Source organism: Mauremys mutica, chromosome 2 (genome assembly GCF_020497125.1).
Source record: "Mauremys mutica isolate MM-2020 ecotype Southern chromosome 2, ASM2049712v1, whole genome shotgun sequence".
NCBI lineage: Eukaryota > Metazoa > Chordata > Testudines > Geoemydidae > Mauremys > Mauremys mutica.
Window position 1 is genome coordinate 283,117,405 of NC_059073.1, and position 26,291 is coordinate 283,143,695.

Here is a 26,291-nt window from a genome sequence, read left to right on the forward strand (position 1 = left end):
TCCCTTCCTGAGGTGGTATGTACCCAGTCAATATGGGAATAGTTGAAATCCCCCATTATTATTATTATTATTGAGGTTTTTTTTTATTTTAATAGCATCTCTAATCTCCCTGAACATTTCAGAGTCACTAACACCATCCTGGTCAGGTGGTTTGTAATATAGCTCTACTGCTATATTCTTATTTTTCAAGCATGGAATTACTATCCATAGAGATTCTATAGTACAATTTAGTTCATTTAAGATTTTTACTTCATTTGATTCTACGCTTTCTTTCACATATAGTGCCATTCCCCCACCAGCATGACCTGTCCTTCCGATATATTTTGTACCCTGGTATTACTGTGTCCCATTGATTATCCTCATTCCACCAGGTTTCTGCATTCTCTTTTTACTCCCAAAGCCTGTTCCCTTGTTGGTGCTTTGTTTTTATCAAGTGGTGTTTTGACCTTTAAGTGCAAAGAATATTAGGTGTATCTAGCCCCTGCTCACACTCCCCCCCCCCCCGTGAACTCCCTCGCCAAACTTCCTTGTTAGCCGCTCCTGTTTGCTAGCTCCTCTGGTCGCTTAGGAGCAGCTTTTTAGTCTTCTTGTCTCCAGTCAGTCTTCTTGTCTCCAGACTAAACAAACCCATTTTTTTCAATCTCTCCTCATAGGTCATGTTTTCTAGACTTTCAATCCTTTTGTTGCTCTTCTCTGGACTTTCTCCAATTTGTCCACATTTTTCCTGAAACATGGTGCCCAGAACTGGACACACTACTCCAGTTGCGGATTTATCAGTGTGGAGTAGAGCGGAAAAATGAATGAATAATTCCATTTACACACTGAGAGCTGATTACTAGCCAACAGAGGAGACTGATATAAATTTAGTGATTTCTGTCTGGCTTCCAGTTGACAGGCGTCATGAAAACCAACACATTTACACTGTTAGGCTCCCTTTTTGCTAGACTAACCAGAAACATCAAGGATTAAATGGGCCTGAAACTCAAATATATCCTCATCCTGGAGAGGGTTTACAATCTGTGAACCTGATCTAGCATCCATTAAAGTAGATGGAAGGACTCATGTTGGCTTCAGCAGTGCTAGATCTGGCTTTAAGTCCACAAACTGGAAAAAAAAACAAAAAAACCCAACCCCTCCACCCCCGAGCAATAAGTGTCTTTGGGGTTAGCATTTAGCCTTTCTTGCATTAACGAATTATGTAAAGTATGACTTTTACAAATATTCTGTGCCCTTTGTAGCCATTTCTCTGCTGTCATAGTGATACCTTAATATCTGGTTTTCAGTTTATGAATTAAGGATCTTAATATGATGAATAATCAGCAGCAACTCCCTTTCTTTAGTGAAAGAATTTCCTCATTTCAGATATTTTTCAAATGAAAAAAATGCAATTACTTAAATAAAAAATAATTTTCCTGCTCTCTTCCTCCCTCCAGGCTTATATTCTATATTATGCTCAAGAAAAATATTTCAACCATGTAAGGCAATTTGCAAATTTAGAACTGGACAAATACATCAATGATCCAGTGTTTCAGTTTTTCAAGGCATATGGAACCTTACATTTAGGTAAATACAAAGAAGAGGTGATTGTTATATTGGTAAGGAAAAGCAACAATTGAACTTACTTTACTTTCCACCTGTGTTTTTTATTCTCTTGTTTAAAATGGATTATTTTACTTTTAGGTAACAGAAATGTTTAGGAAGAGATTATGGCCCACTAGGTTTAGCTTAAACCACTTCCAAAGTGATAAACTAAACTAGAAAAAGGTACTGTTTATACCGGAATAACTATGTCCACACAGGGAGTTATATAGGTATAACTATAGTGTCTTAAATTCACACATTGCCTTATATTGGAATATATGGTCTTCCTGTGTAGACAGTCCCTAATTCTCAAATTCTGTTTCCAGCACAGTCCCAAGCTGGTGTAACTGGGCAGGGCATGTTAGTGGGGTCAGGAGAGAGACCATCTTCTCCCAAGACAATCAGTCTGCAGTTGCTACTTCAGCCTCACAGCTGAACAAGGCTCTGTGGTTTCATATATAGGTGGTTTGAATACCAGCTCATCCATATGTCTCCTACTGTTTCATATTGGTACCTAAAAAAGAGCAGCTAGAAAAGAGAGATACTATCCCCAGTCAATATTAAATATGTATGTTACTGTATCAGACTCTAAGTTTCTTAACAGTTTATTAGCTGTTTACACTCTTAAATCATTTCTGTAACTAGCCTTACCCCAAACAGAGTTCCAGGTGTTATTAAAGGAGCCTTTTATAATACCCTTCCCAATATTATCTCTGGGACAAGCTTGCAGGCCTTCACATATATATCCAAGTTATTGCTCAGTGTAATATAAGGCACCAGAATACAACAAAACAGTTCTATGAGCCAGCAAAAGCCAATACTATACTAATATTCAATCATATCTATAGCGCACTCATACCAAGTTTCCTGCTACATGTACTGCATCATTTATCCAAGAATCAGTCAGATAATTATATTGTATCTTAATTTCCACCCTTGCAAAGAGAAAAAAATGAAGGTGTGTGAGTAGGAAGTAGGGAACTGCTCAACTTGGAGCATTTTTTTTCCAGAGCCTCTTGTATAACAGCTACTCCTGGGGGCATTCTGCTCCAAAAAATTAAAAATTCTGCACACAATATTTTAAAATTCTGCAAACTTTTGATTTGTCAAAATAACGCTACATAATCACTCCAGTTTCAATTATTTTGGTAATTTATTTCAACACACCTGTCAGCAAGTATGTCTCTATAACAAGACAGACACACACAAAATTTCCCCCAGGAGTAGAGAGTAAAGAAACCCCTATGACAAACCAGTTCCTATTTCTCAGTTCCCTTTCCCCTCCTCCCCTAGAGCCCAGCTGGGGGCCCAGACACCCACAACCCCTTCCCCCCAGTCAACACACCTGAACTCCCTCCTCCCTAGAGCCCACCCATGGAGGCCCCCCCAGGCTAGATACCCACACCTCACCCTCCCCAGAGCCTAGCCACGGGGTCTCCCCGGCCTAAATACTCGAACCTCCAGAGAGCCCAACTGTGGGCCCCCCACCCTTGTCCAGACACCCATCCCCCTTTCCGCCCAGAGAAACAGCTTGATGCTGGATCCCAGGCTTTCACAGGGTTGCCTGCACGCTGCTCTCGCCTTTCCTCAGGGCATGCTGGGAACTGTAGCTGCCAGGAACCATCTAGCTCCCTCTCCCTCCCCCCAACAGTGTCTTCTATAGTATGTGCAAGCTGGGCTCTTCCAAGTCCAGTGGCCCACAGTGGTAGCTAGCAGCACTGCAGCCCATTTCTGTGAGGGAAAGGAAAGTCGGTGTGTTCAATATTAATTTCTGCAAACTCTGCATTGCACAGTGGCGCAGAATTCCCTCAGGAGTAAACAGCAAATCAGGCCAGTAATGAGAGACCTGAACCTGGATCAGATAATGTACCCCATAGTACATTATTCCTCAATGTTCCAATGATCCCAAGCTAGCATGCAAACTAAATTTACAGAAATAAACAAGGTAGCTCCAGTGCCAAGGACATGTAGCCTGCGTCTCTGAGCTGGGTATACAGCGAATTCTTTGAGTGATCGTTTAAACATGAGAATTAGTGAATCTGCTATTTGCATTGTCTTTTCAGGTCAAATACAAGATGCTATCTTACAGCTAGAGAATGCCAGGAAATGCCACTCTGATGTTTCATTATGCTGCCTTTTAGCACTCATTTATGCACACAAAATATGTGAAAATGTTGGTGAGTTTTTCTTATCTGTTAAATGTCATTCATCACAAACTTACAAAAATCAGAAAGTTGACCAAATCAGTAATCTTGTGCTGCATTCACATATTTAGGTCAAATGAAGACCATAGGGGGAAAGTAGCCCGAAAGTATTTTTATGGAAATATATGTGCCCTAACTGATGTCTTTTAAAAGGATTCTAACTGATTGTTAAATGGAATAGCACCAAAAAAAAATGTTGCTGCATTCATTGTTAAACTGACTGACAAGGGCAACCTGCCCCCAGCCACTCATTTATCTGCCTGCCAGGCTGTTTTGAGAATTAATTAGTTAGTTTGTACAGCACTTTGAACTTGTAAAGTGTTATATATGTGCTAGGTATTAGAGAACTTGGGGATTTCATGAGGGAAGAAGGTGTGTCTTTTATGAGATAACTATCTCATTATAACATCCTCATGAAGACAAGGCAAACAGTAGTTTTACCATGATGTAGCTAGCTGACATATACCCTGGACAAACCGCCTATGATATGCCTTGACCGGTTACATTGAAGTGAAGCAGTTACTTGCCTTGAATTAGCTATCTTATTGTGAACAACACATCTTTTTTTACTATTGAAAACACAGCCTTCAGGACTGGTCTTCTGAGTTCAGAGTGGTCTGGTTGTTTAAGCATTAGGTTGGAAATAATTAGACTCTCCTAGAACCAGGAAACACCTAGAAGTCCCCTACATTAAATCCTGCCTGGTTTGACTATACCCTTCACCGTTGTAAATTAGGTGAGTGAGTTGCTTGCAGTTTGCGGTTTGTGGATGTTTTGGATGAGATCTTAAAACCTATATTCTGTCTGCTCTTGTGGACATTATCAGTCCCATAGTACTTTTGCAAGAGTGGATAGTTGCCTTTGGCCAGAATAATCCCTCCCTTCTCACCACACACACACATCCCAACTTCTGTGCAGCATATTATGTACTCATTATCTGACTCTTCATGTTCTCTGTATGTATAAATATCTTCTGTCTGTGTGTTCCATTCTGTGCATCCGAAGAAGTGAGCTGTAGCCCACGAAAGCTTATGCTGAAATAAATTTGTTAGTCTCTAAGGTGCCACAAGTACTCCTGTTCTTTTTGCGGATACAGACTAACACGGCTGCTACTCTGAAACCTAAAATTATCTGACTAGTAGCTCCTCTGACCTTAGAAAAAGGCTATATAATTGCCACATGAATGTAGTTATTAAAGCACTTTGGGATCCTTGGGGATAAAAAGTGCTATATCAGTTTTATAGTAGAATCTAACTAATTCTCAGTTTATTAATATGCAAAAATAATCAGGGTGGATTTGATTTAAATCACTAGTCAGGAAGACTCGATTTAATCATGGATTTCTACATAAAACTGCATTATTGTTGGTTGTTATAACCTTAATGCATATTCTTCAGAACTCAGAGATAGATGTACCTTCTAAAAACGAAACCTACACACTATACATTTTTAAGTGATTTATTTTGAAAACTTTTCAGTTTAGTTTTACAGCTATATCAGAAAATGAATGAGTGTTTGGTTATTTCATTTACCAAAGGTAAGTGAAGCAGATATTTATGAAGTCATCAGGAGGTGAACTATCTCCAATTCAACATGTTAATCATTAATATTTGGAGGATTTTCTTGCCATGCTGCATTAGGAGGAGAACATCACCGGACAGACATTTAAATAGTTTTATTTAACTAAAAACAACGTTATGTATTCTGGATTTTTTTTCTTCAACAGCAAACATATAATATTTTAACAAAACAAGCATATGACTTTTTGTATTTAGTTAAACATTCAAGTTTTTTAAAATCAGGTTTGTTTTTGTTAAAATTGTTTGTTTTTAACTAAAATAGTTGAATGAAATATTTAAAAAAAAAATTAAATTGACTATGTCATCCAGGTCAACATGAGAAACTTAAAATATTGGCTTCTGCAGCTAACTCAGTTGTCTTCACCTTCATTTTCCTGTTTGTTCATAATCTGGAAAAGAAAAAACAAGCTTTCCTGCTTTTTCAGGTCCCAAGCAATTTCTCAGTTTGGAATGAATTAGTCCAATGGAAGAAAATATTCTTTCTATACTGGCAGAAGCTACTGCTGTTAAAAGTGAGATTATCACTTCAACAGTCTCTGAATCCAAGTGCTTAAGTGACTTCTACCAGTTCACTGTTGTGACTTTCTTTAAAACATCAGCAAACATATATTTCTTGAATGATTCATCCTTAGCTTCTTCAGCAGTTAAGGTTTGACCCTGGTACCGAATATTGAGAATATTTGCAAGAAAATGAGCTGGAGATAGTGCTTGTCCCATTTGTTTTTTTAATGCTTGTAATTTAACTCTGTCATTGCATATTTCTCTTTTTAAGATCTCACTCAGTTCCTTCCAAATGTCAACAGTGTCAGCAATAAAACAGCTATTTCCGTGCATTTTGTTCAAAGCTACAGAAATAGGGTTCAGGGTACTCAGCATGTGTTCAACATTTCTCTTAAGCCCAATGTTGAGAACTTTGGCTGTGACGGTGGCATCTATTTTTTCATAATTTTGTTCACAAACTGTCATCAGATTAGGCCAGTTCTTGATACAGTGCTCAAAACAGTCCACGACTGAGTTCCATCGCACATCTTGTGGGAGAGTTAGCTTGGTTCCTCCCACTTTTTTCAGAGCAGTTCCTGCAAAGTGGTTGTTACAGAAGTATTTTGCAATTTCAACAACATTCGCCTTTATTTCTGGAACACTGAAATCTTTGGCTAGGAGGTGCACCAAATGAGCAATGCAACAAGATGTTATTAGTTTGGGACACTCTTCACTCTCTTCTAAATTTCTTCTCATCTTGGATACATTTGCAGCATTGTCTGTGACCAAGCTGTGTACTAGACATTTGAATTTTTTTTCCACAGTTTGTTATAGCTTTTACTGCTAGTTCTTGTAAGTATTCTGCTGTGTGTGCATTTCCTGATGTATCAATTGTTTCTGTAAGGAAGACATTCCCTTCTTTTGTTGTCACACAAGCATGTACAAAAGGATTGTTGTGGACATTGCTCCACCCATCAAGACTCAGGTTAACAATTTTACCTTCTAGACCTTTGGCCTACTGCTCAATATCTCTTTCATACACTTTATCCAGCAATTTGCCTGCAACATCTGCTCTATTGGGTGGACTGTATCCTGGTCTTAATGATTGAACCATGTTAATGAAGTGTGGGTTCTCAATCATATGGAAAAGAAAGTTTGTTGCATAAACAAACCGGGCCATTTTTTCATCCATTACCTCTTTTTGTAATCGGCTAATTGCTTCTGGATGATGGAGATTTTTTTTTCTTTTTGCTACAGGTGATATACTGTGGCTATGTGACATACATGATGTGACTGAAACACTATCATTGGCAGATAACTCTGAAACTATAGAAAATGATGGTGAACTTGAAGGTGGATAGTCTTCAGAATCCTGTATGTTAAGGATGGATTCTCCTAAACAAAATAAGTCAATGCAGTTATTTAATTATTATTACCATACTGCTCATTTAGTATTACTCATGGCATTCACTGACACTCAGTACTACTTTAAAGGTGAATTTGTAAAAGAAAAGTCTGCCTATTTCAGCTATTTATTTTTTTATCACAACTGCTTCTAAAATGATAGTACTATCGAGTAACAATTATAGTTTTTGCTCAAACATGAGAATTCAAGAATAGTCCAGAAGGAAGACAGGCAGTCCTTAAGAAAGAAGTATAAAATAAAAAAGTTTACCAACCTGAAGATCCTGCATGCTCAGACATGTTCCTTTCATCAACTTCCACACAGCTTCCTCCTGAGAAAGAACACTTCTCATGATGTTGTTTCATTTGGGCAACCAGGCCTTGCATTTCTTCGTTGCACTGTTTGCATTTTGCACGCATGCCTGTCTTACCCACAGGTAGAGGAACTTCATTAAAATATTCCCAAAGCGGGTCTCTTTTACGGTATTCTGCTATATAGGTTTTCCCTTCTAGTGAGAGGATGGTATGGTAGACCTCAAATCAGTGAAGGCTACACTCAGAAAGACCTCAAGACTTCTGGAATATGCTGCTCAAACAGTTTCACTTTTGTTTCTACTGCCTGTCCCTCCCTTCTCACATTTATCTCCAGACTTCTTCTCCTTGTCCAGATCTATTCTGCCCCCAACAATCTTCTTCTATTCATTGAACTTTTTGAAACTTTGCACTTTTAGAGAGAGGTAAGGGATTGACTCTGTGTACACAAATTTGCAAAGGGACAATAGGGTTGAGGTCTGTTATTTCTCACATCTATACATTATTTAAAAACATTTTTACTGTTAACAAGCATGTTATCTCTGGAGACACAAATCCACAGTTTTGAGAACTGCAAAACTAAGCATCTCTGATGGTATCTTCTAGACTGAGCACTGAGTCCCATTGGGTAGATAGAAAGATTAACCTAAATAATCTGTACAGAAGACCCTGGAACCCCATAAGATTGGGTCCCTAATCCATGAACTATTGGAACTCATTTACTCATGTTTCTTAAACATTACATGAATATATTGTCTCATACTATAGAATTAGAATTTATAATCCCTATTCCATGATATCTTTGAGCTATAATGTATCTTAATTAAAACTATCTTTAGATAAAATGCTTTTTGAGGAAAAAACCTATCAAAAAATCTGATTTTAAATTTAAAAATCAGATTTAAAAAAAAATAATTGATTTGTATCCATCCTGAAAATAATAATTATCACCCAAATCATCATTTTCACCTGACATCTCAGCAGAGATTTCATAGCAGAATGCAGTACAGTGACCTCATATTACTATCGCTATTATTACTACAGTTATATTACTTTACAAAGCACATTGCTGAATGTTTTAATATTTTATTATTCTTATTGATTATTTGTATTATTGCAATGCCTGGGAGTCTCAGTCATGGACCAAGACCCCATTGTGCTAGGTGTTGTACAAACACAGAACAAAATACAGTCACTATCCCTGAGAGCTTACTTTCTAAATATAAGATAAGAAACACACCAGCAACCCAACCATTGTCAAGTTTTTATAGGTCTCAAAGAAAAGGAGAGGAGGGGTTTGAATGAGTTAGCTTTATAGATGTTTATGAGGAGCTTCCCCCAAGCATGAGCAACAGTATGGGAGAAAACACAAAGGCGTTTGTTTGAAAGTGTAGCAAGTGAGTGATGGAGGCTGACATTAGGGGCTGATTGGAGGCGGGAGTCACCCTTTTGATACTGAGTGAGAGATGATAGGTAGGGTGGAGAATAGGTCCTGAAGGGCCTTGAAGATGAAGACAGATTAGCTTATGTTTGATACGATCGAGAAGAGGGGGCCAGTGATGGGATACAAAGAGAGGGGTGACATGGTCAAATCAACAGGATAAGAAAAAGATCTTTGCATCAACATTCTGAATTTATATCTGTGGGCAAGATTGCATTTATCAAGGCCAGAGAAAAAGGTGTAGTAATTGAGACATGAGATGATGGGAGCCTGAGTAAGAGTTGTAGCTCTGTGGATGGATAGGAAGGGCCATGTCTTAGAAATGCTATGCAAAAAGAATCATCAATATTTTGACATAGCTTAGATGTGAGGACCTAGAGAGAGGTCCAAGTGGAACATGACATCCAGGTTATGGGCTTCAGTGGCAAGTAGAATGGTGGTATTGTCCACAGAGATCAAGGTAGGAGGTAATGAGGAGGGCTTTGAAGGGGAAGATTAAGAGCTCTGTTTTAGCTATGTTGAGCTAGACATCCACAAGGAGATGTCAGAGAGACAGGCTGAGATTTTTATTTGGATGGAAGCAGACAGATCTGGAGTAGAGAGGTAGATCTGTAAATAGCCTGCATAGAGATGGTAGTTGAATGTGTGTTTGCCGATGAGATTACCCAGAGAAAAGATGTAAAGAGAGAGAAGGATCTGACAAAGAACGGAATGTGTGGAACACCCCCGGGAAAACTGAAAGGTGGGGGGTGAGGAGGGTCCTCCAAAGGGCAAGCTGTGAAGTAGGAGACAACCAGGAGAGGATGGAGTCATGAAAGCTGAGGGAGGACAAGATTTCATGAAGAAGAACAGGGTCAACTGCATCGAAGGCAGCTGACAGGTCAAGGAACATGAGGCTAGAGTACTGGTTCTGAGATTTGGTTAAGAGAAAAACAGCGATTTTGGCAAGAATGGTTTCAGTTGAGTGCAAGGGATGGAAGCTCTATTGGAGACGGTCTAAGATGCAACTCTGGACAGTTGTTGTAAAGAGTGTGTTCAGTTAACTTAGAGGTGAAAAGGAGAAAGGAGATGGGACAGTAATGGAGAGGCAAGTAGGATCAAGAGTGACTTTTTTAAGATGAGATAGTCTAAGCATGTTTGTATTGTGAGGGGAAAGAGCCAGAGAAGAGTGAGGGAGATTAAGTAGAAGAGTAATGTAGGGCAGGGGTTCTTAATCTTTTTCTCTCGGAGGCCCCCCGCAACATGCTATAAAAACTCCAGGGCCCAGTGGTGGCAGGGAGGACTTGGGGCTCCGGGCCAGTGATGTGGGCCTTCCTAGGGGTAGTTTGACTTTTATTTTGAGGGGGCAAGGGCCGACTGGGCAAGGGCCAGCTCTGCACAACATGGTCCAGGGAGAGAGTGCCATCTCCACTCCATGACTCACCTCAGCAGGCCACCCAGGGGGGGACACAACCAAAAAATATAACTCAGAGTGGGGACTCAGTTCAAAAAGTTTGGAAACCACTCAGGGTGCAGGGAGGGGTAGCTCAGAGTGCAGAGAGTGGGTAGCTAGGAGCTGTGTCTGGGCGGAGGGGGGAGGGGGTAGCTCCGGTTGCAGGGAGGGGATAGCTAGAGGCTGTGTGCTGGGAGGGCTCCCTCTGCAGTGGCTGCTCCCCAAGGGCTCTGCTACCCTGGAGCTGGGTCCCCCAGCCCAAGCAACTCTTACTGGCTGCATAAGCAGTCAAAGGGGACTGGGAGCTGAGGAGCAGCCACAACCCTGGGCACCAGCAGCAAACGTGGAATGCCAGAGCTGTCCGCTCCATGGCACCACCAGCCAGAGGAGTAGCTGCCCCACACTGCCTGGCTCTGGCTTGCCACCTACAACCTGGCCAGAGGGCAGGGCCTGAGGTGAACTGGGGGGAGATGAGGAGGTGCTGGAGCTGTCCCCGGGACTACCCCACTTTGGGTAAGGCACTGCAGTTTGGGGGGAGGCAACACCCTTGTGTCCCCCAACTCTGCCCATGGGGTCAGCGCTTCTGTCCACGGGGAGTGCCAAGGCTTGGGGCTTCAGCCCTTTGCTGCTCCTGGCTTCAGTGCAGGAGGCGCCCTGAGGGGGGGTGCTGGGGCTCCCCGCACTGTTCCCAGCTTCAGCAGCAGGGGGTGGATGCCAGAGCTCCTGACTTTTGTCCACGCCACTGCCAGCTTCAGGTGGAGAGGGGCACCGAGGCTCCCGGCTTCAGCCCCGTGCCACTCCAAGTTTCAGTTCCAGGGGATTCAAGGGCTCCCAGCTTCTGCCCCGCACTGTTGCTGGCTTCAGCTCTGCACTGCGCCACTGCAGGCTTTGGAGGTGTGGGGGGGGTGCCAGGGCTCGGGGCACTGGGTTTCAGTCAGGGGACTGTGACCCCCCCTGAAAGTTCTTGAAGACCCCTGGTTGAGAACCGCTGAGGAAGGGTATGAGAATGTGTGCAAGGGAAGTCAGGAGTTGGGGCCATTGAGGCAAGTGGAGGGGTTATAGGAGGAGAGCAGATGAGAAACTTCTGAATCTGTAACCAGGAAGGAGGAGAGAGTTGTAGGCGGAATATAGGAAAGAAAGACGAGCCTAGGGGAGAGGCATATTTTGTCAGTTTTCTCTTGAAAGAAATCAGCCCGTGCAGAGAGAGAAGTGGAAGCAGGAAGAGGGGAAGGTTTGAGGAGTGAGTTAAAGGTCCTGAAATGGCAGCTGGGATTGCAGGTGAAGTAGAGTTGATTAGCCTGAAAGACGGTATAACTGAAAGAGGAGAGAACAAATCTGTAATGCAGGAAATGAGCCTGGTCACAGCCTTTTTTCCAGAGACTCTCCACAGCAGGGAAGCAGGAGTGTAGGAAGTGGTTGTTGGGGGTGAGCTAGGGCTGGGGGCTGGCAAGGTGGATCTTTCAATGGGAGAGGGGGGCAAAGGAGTCAAGGGTGGAGGAGAGTGAGGAATGGAGTGAATCAGCAGTGATATCGATGGGAAAAAATACTGCACTATGAAGATTAAACTACACAAATTAAAATAAATGGGTAAATTTTATTTTATTATGCTGTAGCCTTGGTGTTATTAAAATTGATTGCTCTCTTATTTGCTCATTTGTAAAATTCTGTAATCCACGTCGTTAGTACACATTAGCAAGGTTCTATTCTGTTACTGTTAACATCAAACACAAAAATGCGTCAGAGCATTCCACAATGTTAGTGCATCATTCAGAGCACTATTTGTTGTTAATTGTTAACATATTTACATAAGTGTTAATGAACAAGAACACAAATAGATAGAACAAATAGAAGGAGAGGAGTAGGAAAAGAAAGAAAATATGGAGAGGGAAGAGGTGTGTTTATAGAAAGATAAGAGGAGAAAATAGAGTGGCATGAGAAAACGGAGAGAAGGCAAATAGGCTTAGATTATAAAATGATTTCACTAATTGTTTGAACAGTTCCAGGAGTCCTTAATCTGTTTTATTGTATTTGGTATCTCCCAAGCAATGTGCAAGATTATTTCATAATGCCAGGGAGAGAAAGGCAGGGAGCTAATATTAAAACTAATTGGAGTTATGTACAGAAAGATATTGCAAGATATTGAGCACCTTTTATTCATGTTAAAGTGAATGGGAGTGTAGGATGCTCAGTACCTCCTAGGAGTGAGCCCAAGACCCACACATGTTGAGGGGAGAATAGATCCTACAGTAATAGGGAATGGTATGCTACTTTTATCAGTTTGTGTGTATGCAAAAAATAACTCCAGTTAAAATATACCAGTTCTAAAAGAAGAGCCTGCTATTTTATGCCGTGATTCTGCAAACCCTTATTTGCATGAGTAGCTTTGAGTTCAATGGAACTACCCACGTGAAAAGTTATCCACGTGTGTAAGTGTTTGCAGGATTGGGGCCTTTGGTTCATTTGGCTACCAAATACCATATTTTGGTATTATATAAGTTCTATATATGTTTTAAACATTTTTGGTTGGGATATTTGCTTTCAGATCGTGATGCTGTTTTGGAGCTGGAAAACAAATTAAAGGAAACCCGGAAGACCGCAGGAATTAATGCATTATATTATGCAGGAATGTTTCTGTGGCTGATGGGTAAAAATGATAAAGCAAATGAATACATTGACAGAATGCTGAAACTGTCCAATGGATCTAGAGAGGTAATATATATAAAGGTTTTTCAACATAAGACAAATGTCTGGCTGAAGTTCTCAATGTTTAAAATTAAATGTGATCACAAGTTTAATTAGATGGTAAAAAATAAACTAGCAAAACATAGCACACTACACCTAAACTTAGATTTACCTAGATGTAAATGTCTTGTTTCATACACAAGCTGAGATGAGAGCTGTTTGATACTGTTTTTAAAAGTTTGAAATGGATGTCTCCACCTCAACCCAAATCCATATTTTTTTGCAAAGAAAAATAACTACATGTTGAGTTTCTATGTTGAAAAAGGGCACTGGCTTTAGTCACTGTGTACAAATACATTTGTGTACAAAAGCATTACTACAGTGTACAAATATAGTATTTGTTGTAAAAACGGATGAAGCAATTTTCACAGTACACTGATGATCAAAACACTAGTGTGTGTGATGTTACGGACTTGAAATGAATGAAGCAAATTGTTTCATCACTGTGAAGTAGGAGAACTATCACACAAGCATGCCATGATGGGCCAGCTTCCACTGTAAATTTGAGATAACTCCACCGACATCAGTGGAACTACTCAATGTAACTGGGCACAGATCCAGTCTATAATTACACAGCCTTCATGCAGATTACCTTGGATTGTGTGCAATTTCTGGGAAGGCCCAACAGCCTGTGCTATAGAGAGGCAAACCCCACACTCTGGTGAAATTTTTTTGGAGGAATTCAGCCAGGGAAGACTCAAGATTTTTCCTTCTCTTGAATTCTCTCACATGGATTTAATTACAGAAGAAAGCAGTCTGGCCACAGAAGCAATATTGATATATTGAAGTTTTGACTGATACACAACAGGTGGATGACAAATCTAGCCAAATTTCTCAATAAATATACTCCTTGAGATTTTTTCTGAAAATTCTTATCCATCGGTTGATGTGTTGCACATTGAGAATTTGATATTTTTGACTCCTAATTAAATGGATAAGACAACAATTTCATTTTTTTTCCTGGTTTCATCCATATACATTGCCAATGGAGGATGACCCTTTTAACAAAGATTGTGTGCAATGGCTAATTCAAATATTTGCCAGAATACTGACTTTGAAAATATTTGAGAATGTTTGAGTCTTGGTCTGTCATTTTTCTTCTGTCAATAATAACAAAAATCCATTTTATAAGCAAGGTAAGGCACTGAAGGGTGTGCTTCATTGTGCTTAAATGGCACCTCTTGGTTGGCTATACGCTTGGCCATAATGTTCATTGAATTTTAGCGAGGAGGATGCTTTTATGCTTACGGTGTAATTTTAAAGACAGGTACATTGTTATTAGGCTGCATCCGTTATTGCTGTGTATGGCTGAAGGTGACGCTGCTTTCTGATGTTCTACTTTTTGTGGCTTTAAATAATTTTCAAAGGTGCTTAGAGATTGTGAGAGGCACCTTTTTATTATTTTTATGCATTTAAATATTTAAACAAAAATAAATGTACTTGAGACAAGAAATTAAGACTTTTCACAGCATATTATGATTTGCCTATTGTGTAACTTAAAATATATGGATTTTTTTTTTTACCTTTACAGGGTCTTATGCTTAAAGGATGGGTATGCTGTATGTCTGACAAACAGCATGCTATTAAGAAATCTATCAAATACCTAGACGAAGGGATCCAAGACACCACCGATATATTTGGGATGATGGGAAAGGTATGATTGTTAATTCTTGGGGTTTTTTTTAACTCTGTTTTATACTTTCCTTCTTACTTCACTCATTGTCATTGGACTTCATTTTTGACAGAGGACACAGGTCAGCTTCCTTTTCCTGTGCCCACTCATTGCATTGTCGACCCCTAGGTTGCTTTCCAGAAATATATAGCCTGTTTTCAAAGGGATTTAGGCACCTAAAGATGCAGATAGGTGCCTTGTAAGATTTTCAAAAGTGCCTAAGCAGGTTCGGTGCCTAACTCCCATTAACTTCCAGCTCCTCCCTTGCTACTTCTGACCATAAAAGTGGGTAGGGAATGGGAGTTGCTGGGATCCAGTTCTCTAAATGGTTACTGGTGAAACTTGTGATGACTACCTGGGAAGGGCTGGAGGCCCTGAATTTAATCCCCCTTCTTGTTGGCTCCAGTTTCTGCAACAATAAGTGATCTGGATCTTTTGCTGGTTCAAATAATGAAGCAGATGATAATTAGCTACCAATTTAATAATATCCCATTAGCATATCAGTACAATATGCCACTTTTCTGAATCAATGAGATTGTTTGTTTGTTTTTCTTTTTTTTTTTTTTCCTCCATAGGCAAGATATTTCATGATGCAACAGAACTATTCAGGTGCTCTGGAAGTAGTTAACCAAATAATAGTCAATTTTTCTGGTTTCATACCAGCATTTATCCTCAAGATGAGGCTATTTTTAGCTCAGCAAGACTGGGAGCAAACTTTAGAAACTGCACTAAGGTAGGGGATGATAAAAACCAAACAAACCCAGGACAGACTAAGATATGCAATTTCCTTTCTAAATTCTGTTACATGCCTCTATAAAATTGTTACACATATATTTGTAACGTTAAGAGTATATGTCTTCTTCAAATTCATTTTCTCAAAATACCTTTAACAACTTAAAATATTTTAAGCAATTTTCTTCCATGAGGTCCCAGAATAATTTTTCCTGATATTAAGCACAGTTTCATGGTAACTGAAATGTGTGTCCCTGGGACAGTATTTGTTACTTATATCAGAGTGTAAATTCTCAGATTATGTCTACATAGCAAAAAAGCCTACCTAGCAGTGTCTCAGCGCTCAGATCAGCTGTCTTAGGCTTGTAGGACTTGTGATATGGGGCTGAAAATAGCCATGTAGACATTCAAGCTCAGGCTGCAGCCGTGGGCTCTGAGATCCTCCCCTCTTGACAGATCTCAGAGCCTGGGTTCCAGCCTGAGCCCGAATGTCTACTCAGCTATTTTTAGCCCTGTGAGCCCAAGTCAATTTGATCTGGGCTCTGAAACTCACTGTCATGGGGTTTTCTTTGCTGTTTAGATGTACCCTTGGATACTTTAGAGCCACAGTTTTTCCTACCCCTACTTTCCCTTTTTACCACAATTAGAAATGTAGAAATGTATCATTTATGAAGCTTTCATTCAATGACTAGATTATCTTTCAACATCAGAGAACAAGCTGAATCTATTAAAAAATAACTGTATTTATTGTATTCTGTTTTGCTTTGTAAAACTTGTATGCAACTTACATATAATAATTATTGTTTAAGAATCCTGAGCAAGGATGGGACCAATATAGATGGACTTCAAGCTAGTATTGTAAATGAGCTTTCAAGAACTGGAAACTTGAATGCAGTGAGTATTCTATATTTACTAGTATTTGAAGTATAAAGTTGAGGCCTTGATTTTTTGTGATCCTTAAAGACCTCATGGTACTTTTTCAAGAGAAGTGGTATGAAGAGGTTCTAATCCTAGAAGACAATCCCAACACTCCATGACTCCCAAACCATCCTCTCTCACTGTCAGAGCATAGCCCTATATCTCCAATATCAATGTTATACTTTCATTCACACTTGATGCTGGAATGTAGTCTTCAAAGCTCACCTGCATCAATCCTATCTCTAGACTCCTTCCAGGTTTCTGAAGTGCAAGGGATGGACACAATGGCCTTCTAGAGGTGCATTTTAGCTCAAGTGGTTCTGTGATTCTAAGAGCAATAAGAGGAAATGTAGTTGGTGGAAAGGCACTTGAGCCAGTTTATTGTTAGTATCCTAAACTGTTATAAATGTACTCTGTAAACCACAATGCTAATTTACTTGGCCAAGTAATTTCTGCAGTTAGAATAGAAATCATCCAGCAGCACAATAGTGATGGAAGGCTGCAACAGAACATTTGTAATTCTGCTGTAGAACAGAAGTACAGGGAGAGTTCACATCATTTTCATGTGACATAGATGGTGTAGGCTGTGGAGTAGGGGTTGGAGTAGGCTGATGAAGAGGCAGAGGAGAGATCAATGGGTTCATGATTATGAAGCCCATGGGCTTGAGTAGCAGCCACTGAGCCCTGTATCTTGCCTGCTGTCTTGATAAAGGATTCTATACTCCATCCCCACACAGTCCCCTACGCAAAGCCAGTCTACTCAGACTTTGTTTGGTGGTCATGAATTTTGCCCTGTGTAACATTCAAAGGACTCTTATGTAAAGAATGGTAGTATTATCTGAATTATTCCCTCTAATTTTGAAATAAATTAATTAGTTCATTAAATATTTTTTTTCTGCAGGCATTGTTTCAACTTAGAGATTTTATTCATTCTTTGGAGACTAAAGAACCTCAAAATGCAGACTTACATCTTCGAAAAATCCTTGTGGTCAGTAGATTGGTAAGCATGTTTGTTTGTTTAAAAAATGATAGTAATTATGCATCTGTGGAAGCAACTATATAGTTGCGGGTGTGACTAGTTTTCCATTATAGGTCTATTCTGGACCTCTCTGATTCAGTCTCCAAAAAAGAAAAAAAAAATCCTTTTCATCTTAAATGTCCTTTGTGGCATCTGATGAAAGTACTTTTTTTTTCTGTAAAATTTTGGTGCAATTGCTCAAAGCATCTGCGAGAGATAAGAGTTTCGAAAATGTAGGTTTTCATTTTGGCAAAAGTCTTAGCTTTTTAAAAAAAAATCAACTCTAGATGTTTTTGTCTATTTAGTTGTTTTATTCATCTGTACTCAATAAGAGCTACTTTCTTTGAGTGCTTTGGGGAACATTACATGGTTAATATTAGAACTATTTGCTGTGGGCCTTATCATGCCACTCTAACTCACATTGAGTAGAACCTTACTCCACAAATAGTCCTTTTTGCCTCAATGGAACATATAGACAAAGGTAATACTCAACAGCGCAACAGGAGTAATAGTGACAGTATCTGGCCAATGGATTTTAGAACCTGTCCATTACTATGTTTGTTAAACAGTTATATTGCTGTAGTGTCTGGAGACCTCAGCCAGGTTGTAGCCACATTGTGCTGGGCACTATTAAAACATATAGAAAATGACAGTCCTTTCTCCAGAGAACTTACAAACTTAAGGGTACCATCTGACTTTTTTCTGCAGAGTTCATAAAATTTACAATGCTAAGTAGTTTGCAGGCATAAATTTGAAGAAATGTCGCAAGCGGAAAACCGAGATTCATTAGTTAGCACAGTGTTATAGGCATAGCTGTTATCTAGACTATGTCATTCACATACTCAGAGAATTTCACAAGAAATAGTTACACATAACAGAGGAACCAGCATTTTTCCTTGATAACTTCTACCCATGCCTAGAACTCAATTAGTCTGGCTTTGTTATAGGTGATGTGGATTCACCCTTAATATTGGAGACAAGCTCTATGAATGATACATAATATATTTGGCCACTGATTGGATATTCCTCAGAAATGAAATCCCAGCCCCATTGACTTTAGTGGACCCATGATTTCATTCCAAATATTCTATTTACCGCTTGGTATTCCAAGACAGTGGGCCTATTTTATTTTTAACTATTTTGTAGATTTGCTATATTTAAGTACTTATTTTCCCCCTGTTTTATCTTGACTGAATTGGATTTTTTTTGTAAAATTTCTGTTTCTTTATATTCTGTACATTGTTCAGTAGTCCATGTGAATTTTGTTACTTTCAGTGTGGGAAGAATCAGCAAATCTTGCAGCTAATATATGGATTTATTGAACGCTCGTATACAAAATTTAAGTCTTCAGATGCATGTTTTGCTAATGAGCTGGGTTATCAACTAATTCTTCAGGGGAAGTGGAAAGATGCTTCTGTGTGGTATAGAAGAGCAATGGAGCTGGATGAAAGCAGTGTAGATGCTCTAACAGGTAGGGTTAGTTTGGTTACTTTAAGAGAACTGTGATAATTTTAAGATCTTTGGGGCAGAGAATCGGCCTTCCTTTGTATTTGGAAACTGTTAGCATGTTGTGGATACTATTGGAAACAAATAACAATAATATTTCAACACACCAGCTACTTCAGTTTCTTTTTTTATTAACAGATGTAATATCTGAATGCAACTGGGTTTGATCCATGTTCTTGGGTTTCCTTTTTTGCATTAATATTTGTAATTTTACATACACTCATATATATGGAGTATGTGGGCCAGAGCCTTGGGCTAGGCTAAGTCCCTTTTGCACCACTTCAGTGGCACAAAAAGGGATTTATAACTGCCCGAAAAGGGCAGGTGGGGGATTCTTCTACCAAACGGGAAAATTTGATATTACAAGCCCATAAGGTCTTTTGTATGTTTGCATGGATACAAATGTCATCCACACCACAAAAATCTGAAAACAAGTCATCCCTATCTACTGAGTGCAATAACGTTTTCAAATGTGCAGGAGTTTTATGAACTTACAGTCTGTGAAGGCCTTTACTCATCACTTCAATCACAGCTTATGTTCACATCCACTGAATCTCCTCATGAAGTCTCTGTTTATTATGCTTCTCACAGTGTTTCTTCTTCTCCTGGTAGCTCTACAGTATCTGCAACTTTTGCATTTCTAAGTGCAACCTTTTCAGTTCCAACTGTTGGTGCCATTGTCACTCATGCATTCCTGCATCTGGGCACTACCTTCCATACTCCTAACAGCTTTACCTGGACCTGAGAGCTTTTCTGGTTTTGGCCTTGTGGTATCTTCCTCAAGGCACGCAGACCTGTGAGCCACTGTGTTCCCTAGGGCCTCAGCAAGTAAGAGCTTTGCTGCTGCTAAGCTGTGTGTCAGCCTTCTGACTCACCAGCTTGTCTGCCTTGCAAGCAAATTCTTCAAGACTATGCTAGTCTAAAATCTTGCCTTGCACTTTCCTGTCCCCGAGTTCCCCAGCAATGTTCCCCTGTAGTATCCAGTACCTCTCAAAGGGGGGACTGAAACTATAAAAGCTGGGGCATACACCCCAAGACATTCCTCTCTCTCTCCCTGCCCATTGCATTCACTGTACCTGAAGAGACAAAGGAAGCAGCCTTTGGACTCTGGGGAAGAGGTGCTGACCTAAAGAGTTTGGTCAGTAAGACTGCTGTTAAAACATGTGGTGAGAAAACTGCTTTAAATCTAATATAGTTTAAGTTAGGCACCAGTAAGTGTTTTATCTTTATTTTTCTTATAACCACTTCTAACTTTTATGCCTCATTACATGTACTCACTTAAAATCTATCTCTTTGTAGTTAATAAACTTGTAGATATAATCTAGTGTGTTGAAAGTTGAAGAGTCTGGGTAACTCCTTTTGGGGTAACAATGGATGTGACATATTTGTACTGTCTAGCAGAGGACTGAGCAGTATAGGATGTACGTTTCTGGGGGAAGATCTGGGACTGGGAGTGTGTTGGGTCACTCTGCATCATAACCAAGGCTGGTAAAAGCCAAGGGGTGGCTGGGTGGCTGGCTGGCTGCAGCACTCACACAGACATAGCTGGGAGTGACTTATATGCTGGAGGCTGTTTGTGAGCAGTCCAGGTTGGAAGCTACAGCAGCAAGGCCATTGTAAAGGGCACCCCAGGTTACAAGGCAGAGGTGGCACAGATACTCATTAGTCTGGATTGTACCCTGGTATGTCACACATGCCCAGTGCAGATGGAATCTTTGGGAATTTAGCTGCAAAGTTCTAGTAAGTCACCACTGTGCAGGTGCGAACTACTATTTTTCAGAGGCTTATCACTTAACCAAAATTGGGCAGATTTTAACAGGAACAGCAAAAGTCACATCCCTGATACAAAGACCTGCCCCTTGCCAGATTTCAAGTCCCTGTTCCAAAGCACAAGCAAGAGCTTCTCAAAGAAAAGGTTGCTAGGATTTTTAACATTGAGAAAACAACATATTTTTCTTAGTTTTCATCTTAGAAATTGTTGAAATTTAAATTTTGAAAAAAATTAAACTTGAGGCAAACACCCAGAGTGGAAAATTTCAGCCCAAGTAGTTAAATTTAGCAAAGTTCTAAGCAACTGAAAACAAGAGTCTTAAATTGGGAAGTGTTGGACAGCCTTAATAATGGGCGGAGCTAGTAGTCCCACTTATAATGCTCTTTTGTTAGAGTTGCAGTCTTGTAAGTGCTGCAAATCTTAAAAAGAAAACCAGGCCTATGGCCCAATCTTGCAATGTACTAATATTTCCTTTATGACTGAAATCAACGTCAGTTGAGGGCTCATAACACTTAGTACCTTGCAAGATTGGGCACTTCATAGACCTCAGTTCAGCAAAGCACTTAAACAGTTATTTAACTTTAAACACATTTAAAAATTCCACTGAAGCTAAGACTCAAGCAAATGCCTAAAGTTAAGGACATGCTAAAGTGTTTTGATGATTAGTGACAGATTGTTCAGTTTGGATAATAATGTGGAGTATAGACCAATTTAACATCTTTTTTTATCAATTTAGAAGGCACTTCTTTGGGTATTTGCCCACATGGACCGTGCTACAGGTGTGCCCCATGCACACAAGATCAGATTCATTCAGCAGTGGCCTCTAGGTCTACACTTGTGCCCTGCATGTCTTCAAGCTCCTCACCCAAGGGTATAAAGGACAGAAAGGGCCCATCTGCCACTCAGTTCCTTCTTACGACCTGTGACAGCGAGATGGAACTTCCTTAGTGTCCTGTGCTACCCCATAGCTGTATCTTTCTCATTCTTTTGACCGTTAGTGTTAGTTCTTATAGTTATTAGTACCTAGTTAGGCCATTGGCTCTTTTAACAAAGGTGGGGGAAATTTTAGTTTCCTCAAGTTATCTTGGTATTATACTTAGCTTCCACCACAGGGATGGTGCCTATGTCTCCAGATTTTAAAATCTTTCTCGCCTGTGTGGCACCCATCCCCTTAAATGAGGGTATGTTAAGTGTGTTTCTGACCTTGGTGAGGGATGCGTCCCTGAAAAATATTTGATCTGTAGATTTTTTTCAAATGTCACCTAATAGGCTGGAGACATCTGACTGAAATTATTTTTGTTAAAATGCTAAATAAAAGATGTGTCTGGTTCTGAGACCCCTTTGTAAAAAGAAGCTCTTGTTCCTTCAAAACTATTTAGCAAGTGGTCCTGGGTCCTGAGTCTCCTTGGACTCGAAGAGACCTGGCACCTCAACAGAGTCTACTGACGTCATCACACAGATCTCCTTGGGTCAGTCAATTGCTCCTCCTGCCCATGGTAGGAAAGAGTACTGCTCTAAGACTGTGTCCTGGCACCAATCACCATCGCCAGTTTATAGATATGCTTCTTGATTGAAAGTCAGCAAGGGTTTGTCTCCCTCAAGTATTGTTTGACACCATGAGTCATCTTATATCAGATCTTAAGATTCAGCCAAGGACATCAGTGAAAGTCTGTCTCAGACTTCTGGGTCATATGACCTCTTGCACATACATGATACCGCCGTGTTGTGTCTGTCCACTCCAACAATTACTAAAGTTAGTCTATCAGCCAAACAGATGGCATGAATCTGCAAGTAGTCATTACTGAGAATATCCTGTCATCACTCCTCTGGTGGAAGGATCCACTAAATGTCTGCTAGGGTGTGATGCCTGTGTCTCCAACTCCCAAAATGCTCCTGTGATGGACACCTCCAAATAGGGCCAGAGGGCACATCGGGCTCATCTACAGACCCAGTGACTGTGGTCCTTGGCCTAATCTCAACTACATATAATCATACTACAATTTAGGGCAATTTGTCTAGCTCGCAAGGCATATCTACCACTTATGCAGATATGGCATGTAAATTGACAAGGAGGGGCAGCATCACTCAACCCCTCTATTTTAAGAGACCGTTCTCCTCTGGGAATGGTGTGCACTTCATCGCATCAGCGCTGCACTTGCCCAGGGTTCAAAACAACTTAGCTGGTCAACTCACCAGAAAATGCTCTTCCCTCATGAATGGATCCTCACAGATTCAGTTCTTGGTGGAACACAAATAAGCCCTATGCATTTCCACCAATTAATCTAATCTTCATGGTCCTCACAAAAATAAAACAAGGCCTGGGTCATTTCAATAGTACCAGCACAGGCAGACCAATTTTGGTATTCACAGCTGATGCACCGATTGATTCAAGAACCATTCAAGCTTCCAGTCATTCCAGACATATCACAGAACCAACATGTGATTCTACACCTGAAAGCATAATCTCTGTATTTGACAGCTTGAACATTAGCTAGCTAATATTAGAAGATGAATACCGCTCTACAGCAATTATGACTTTCTCATTCAGAGCAGAAAGCCTTCAACAGGGATTATTACTGTGGCCAAGTGGAAGAGGTTTTCAGTATCAGCTATGTGCCATAACCTTCTCCCCGTAGAGGTCTCTGTACCAATCATCTTGATAATTTATCTTTGAAACATTCAGGTCTCTCTGTTAAAATTCACTTAGCAGCCATATCTGCCTACCATCCTCCCATAAAGGGACACAGAGTTTTTCCCCATTCTATGGTGACGACATTTTTGAAAAGGTTAACACGTTCCTACCTGTTGAAGGTTTTTCCCTGAGACTTAAATGTAGTTTGACTATCTTTGCTGAAGCCTCCATTTGAATCTGTCTTCTTGTTCTTTGTATCTTTTGTCTATTGACATGGAATTCTTGGTAATCATTACCTCTGCTCTCAGGACGAGGCAGATCTCAGCACTGATCGCAGGACCACTGTATAGCACCTTCTATTATAAGGATAGCTAGTCTTTCTCCACACCCCAGATTTCTACCTGAAGCATCTTGTACTTCCATTAAATCAATTTATTCACCTACCAGTGTTCTTTCCAAGACATCACTTGTCTTCTGCAAAAACTAAACTTCACATTCTGTATGTTTTAAGAACTCTCTCCTTACTGTCTGAATAAGAAAAAAACAACCCACAAATGATCAAGACACTTTATTTCTTTTGGTGACAGATCCAGAAGCCAACACAGTGACTCTCAAAATAGGTGTCAGACTATATTAGGATTTCCTATTAACTGAAAAAGTTAACTTCACCATCTCACATCCAAGCACATTCTTCTAGAGCTCAGGCAGCCTCCTTGGCCAGTAGGGATCTCTATACTTGAAGTCTGTATAGCTTCTACTTGAAGTTCAGTACATATCTTTACAAGATATTATTTTCTTGTGTCAGCCTTTAGATCTGATGCCCAATTTGGCAAGGCAGTTTTACAGTCCTTGTTTAGATAGGACTCTAGGACTTTAGAGTGTTCACTGCATGCCAATCAGAGTCAGATCTGTACGAAAAAATACCTGAAGAAGAAAAAACGGTTACTTACCTTAGAGTAACTGTAGTTCTTCAAGATGTTTTATCCACATGGATCCCGTAACCCGCCCTCCTTCTTGCTAATGCAGAGCCCTTTAACCTTGGGATTCTGTATTGGTGAAGGAACTGAGTGGAAGTTGGGGCTACACTGCCCTTTGTGCCCTTGAATGAAGGGCTCATGGATATGCAGGGTGCATGAACAGCCCAACGAACATTGCTAGTCCAACTAATCCAATCTCATGCATACAGGGTGCTTGTGTAGCTAGAGTGGGATCCATGTGGACAGAACATCTCAAAGAACCAAAGTACTGTAAGGTAAGTAACTTTTTAATTGTTGTGGTTAAAAGTCCTTTTTATTGTATTTCTAAGCACATGACATGTTATTGTATTAATGTTGTTGCATTACAGGTATTATTTGGTGCCAGGTGCTGGAAGGGAAGCTGGATGAAGCAGAGCACCAGCTGGAATTCTTAAAGGAAGTTCAGCAGTCCATTGGAAAATCTGCGGTTAGATATAGAAATACAATTGTTTACTTTATTTTTGTTCTTCATTTCTATACATGTTCCAGGCACATTGCACCCCTTAAAAATTCTGCACAGTTATGCTGGTGTATATTCAGAGTAACTTCATTGACTGACAGAATCTGTCCCTCAAACATTAACAAAATATATTAAATCAATCTTCAGAACTAGACTGCCTAAAAACGTTCCCAATTCCATTTCCCCACACAATTCATCCTCGGGAAAAGCAGGAAGGGACTGCTAAGTCTTGAAGGATGTTCTGAAGACTACCAAATCTGTGCTTTGGAAGATCAAGGTGAGAAAAGTGTTCCAGAATCAAGGATACCTCACAGAAAACACTACTGCCAGCCTCCTTTCATTTAATCAGGGTTGTTCGCTCTAGCACAATGATTGCAATTGCTTTTGTATCACATGGGGAAAGAGAGTCTTTTAAGCAGATAGTCCGTGCCATTTAGGAGTTTATAGGTCAAAATCAATATCAATCTTCATCTGGAAATCGATTAGCAGCCAATGCAGACCCTGGAACACAAGTGTAATGTGCACCCAGTGGGGGATGCTTCTTAACAAGTGGATCACATTCTGCTCTAGCTGTAGTTTCTGAACGCTTCTAAGGTGCAACACCATCTGTGCTTCAGTTGTGCAAGATGCTGAGTACTCCAGCCCCAGTCTAGCAAACACTTAAAGCACATGCTTATCTTATGATTTAGTAGTGTTTTACACTCATTTGGTACTAATGTGCGTGGATGTAAATGTCTATACAAAGCCCTAAAGGTCCAACATTTAGACAAGGGATGGGATAGTTCCCAAAACAATTTGATGTAAACAGATGTAAGTAGCCTAATACTACCTTCAGATGATCAAAGTCTTTGCACTGAAATCCACTGGAGCTATGTGCACTTATCCAAAGACAGCATTTGTCCTAATATAGTAAAATACGGAATTTTCCTTTTTACAGGTTCTAGTTTATCTTCAGGCAGTTATTGCTTCAAAGAAAAACAAGAACGAACCAGTTGCAACTGCCCTTCTGAATGAAGCTGCAGAACTTCATTTTTCTGCTTTGCACGGCCTTCCTCTGAGCATGGAATACTATGAAAAACTAAACCCCATGTTCCTGATTGAAATTGTGAAGGAATATTTAGTCTTCTGTCCCAAACAAGTGAGAAATATTTTAGATAAAATATTTAGCATTCATTTATTATCAGTTTATATTTAACTTTGATATTGTAATTTAGAAATCTAGATGTTTCATTTCTCCAGAATACATGCCCATAACCTTCGTTATGAGGTGATATATGTAGAAATGGAGGAGAGACTAGACACCAATATGTTTTCCTTTTGAAATGGCACTCTGTATACTATGCTTCTGGAAAATATGTAGTAAGGCCAATCTAATTCTTAATTTTTCATA

At 40.0% G+C, this 26,291-nt stretch overlaps 1 protein-coding gene across 4 annotated transcripts in view; it reads left to right on the forward strand.

The window, feature by feature from the left end:
* The window catches only part of TTC21A (tetratricopeptide repeat domain 21A), a 63,793-nt gene that overhangs the window by 2,045 nt on the left and 35,457 nt on the right, over positions 1 to 26,291 (forward strand). For 2 of the 4 annotated variants that reach the window (XM_045003636.1, XM_045003635.1), the window contains exons 2-11: positions 1,434 to 1,563; positions 3,645 to 3,758; positions 12,977 to 13,143; positions 14,708 to 14,830; positions 15,424 to 15,581; positions 16,390 to 16,474; positions 17,400 to 17,498; positions 18,792 to 18,987; positions 24,771 to 24,868; positions 25,839 to 26,039. In XM_045003636.1, the coding sequence (XP_044859571.1) occupies positions 1,434 to 1,563; positions 3,645 to 3,758; positions 12,977 to 13,143; positions 14,708 to 14,830; positions 15,424 to 15,581; positions 16,390 to 16,474; positions 17,400 to 17,498; positions 18,792 to 18,987; positions 24,771 to 24,868; positions 25,839 to 26,039 (1,371 nt within the window). Of the gene's footprint in view, positions 1 to 1,433; positions 1,596 to 3,644; positions 3,759 to 12,976; positions 13,144 to 14,707; positions 14,831 to 15,423; positions 15,582 to 16,389; positions 16,475 to 17,399; positions 17,499 to 18,791; positions 18,988 to 24,770; positions 24,869 to 25,838; positions 26,040 to 26,291 lie in introns of all 4 variants that reach the window. The other 2 variants (XM_045003637.1, XM_045003638.1) reach the window with 1 other exon arrangement.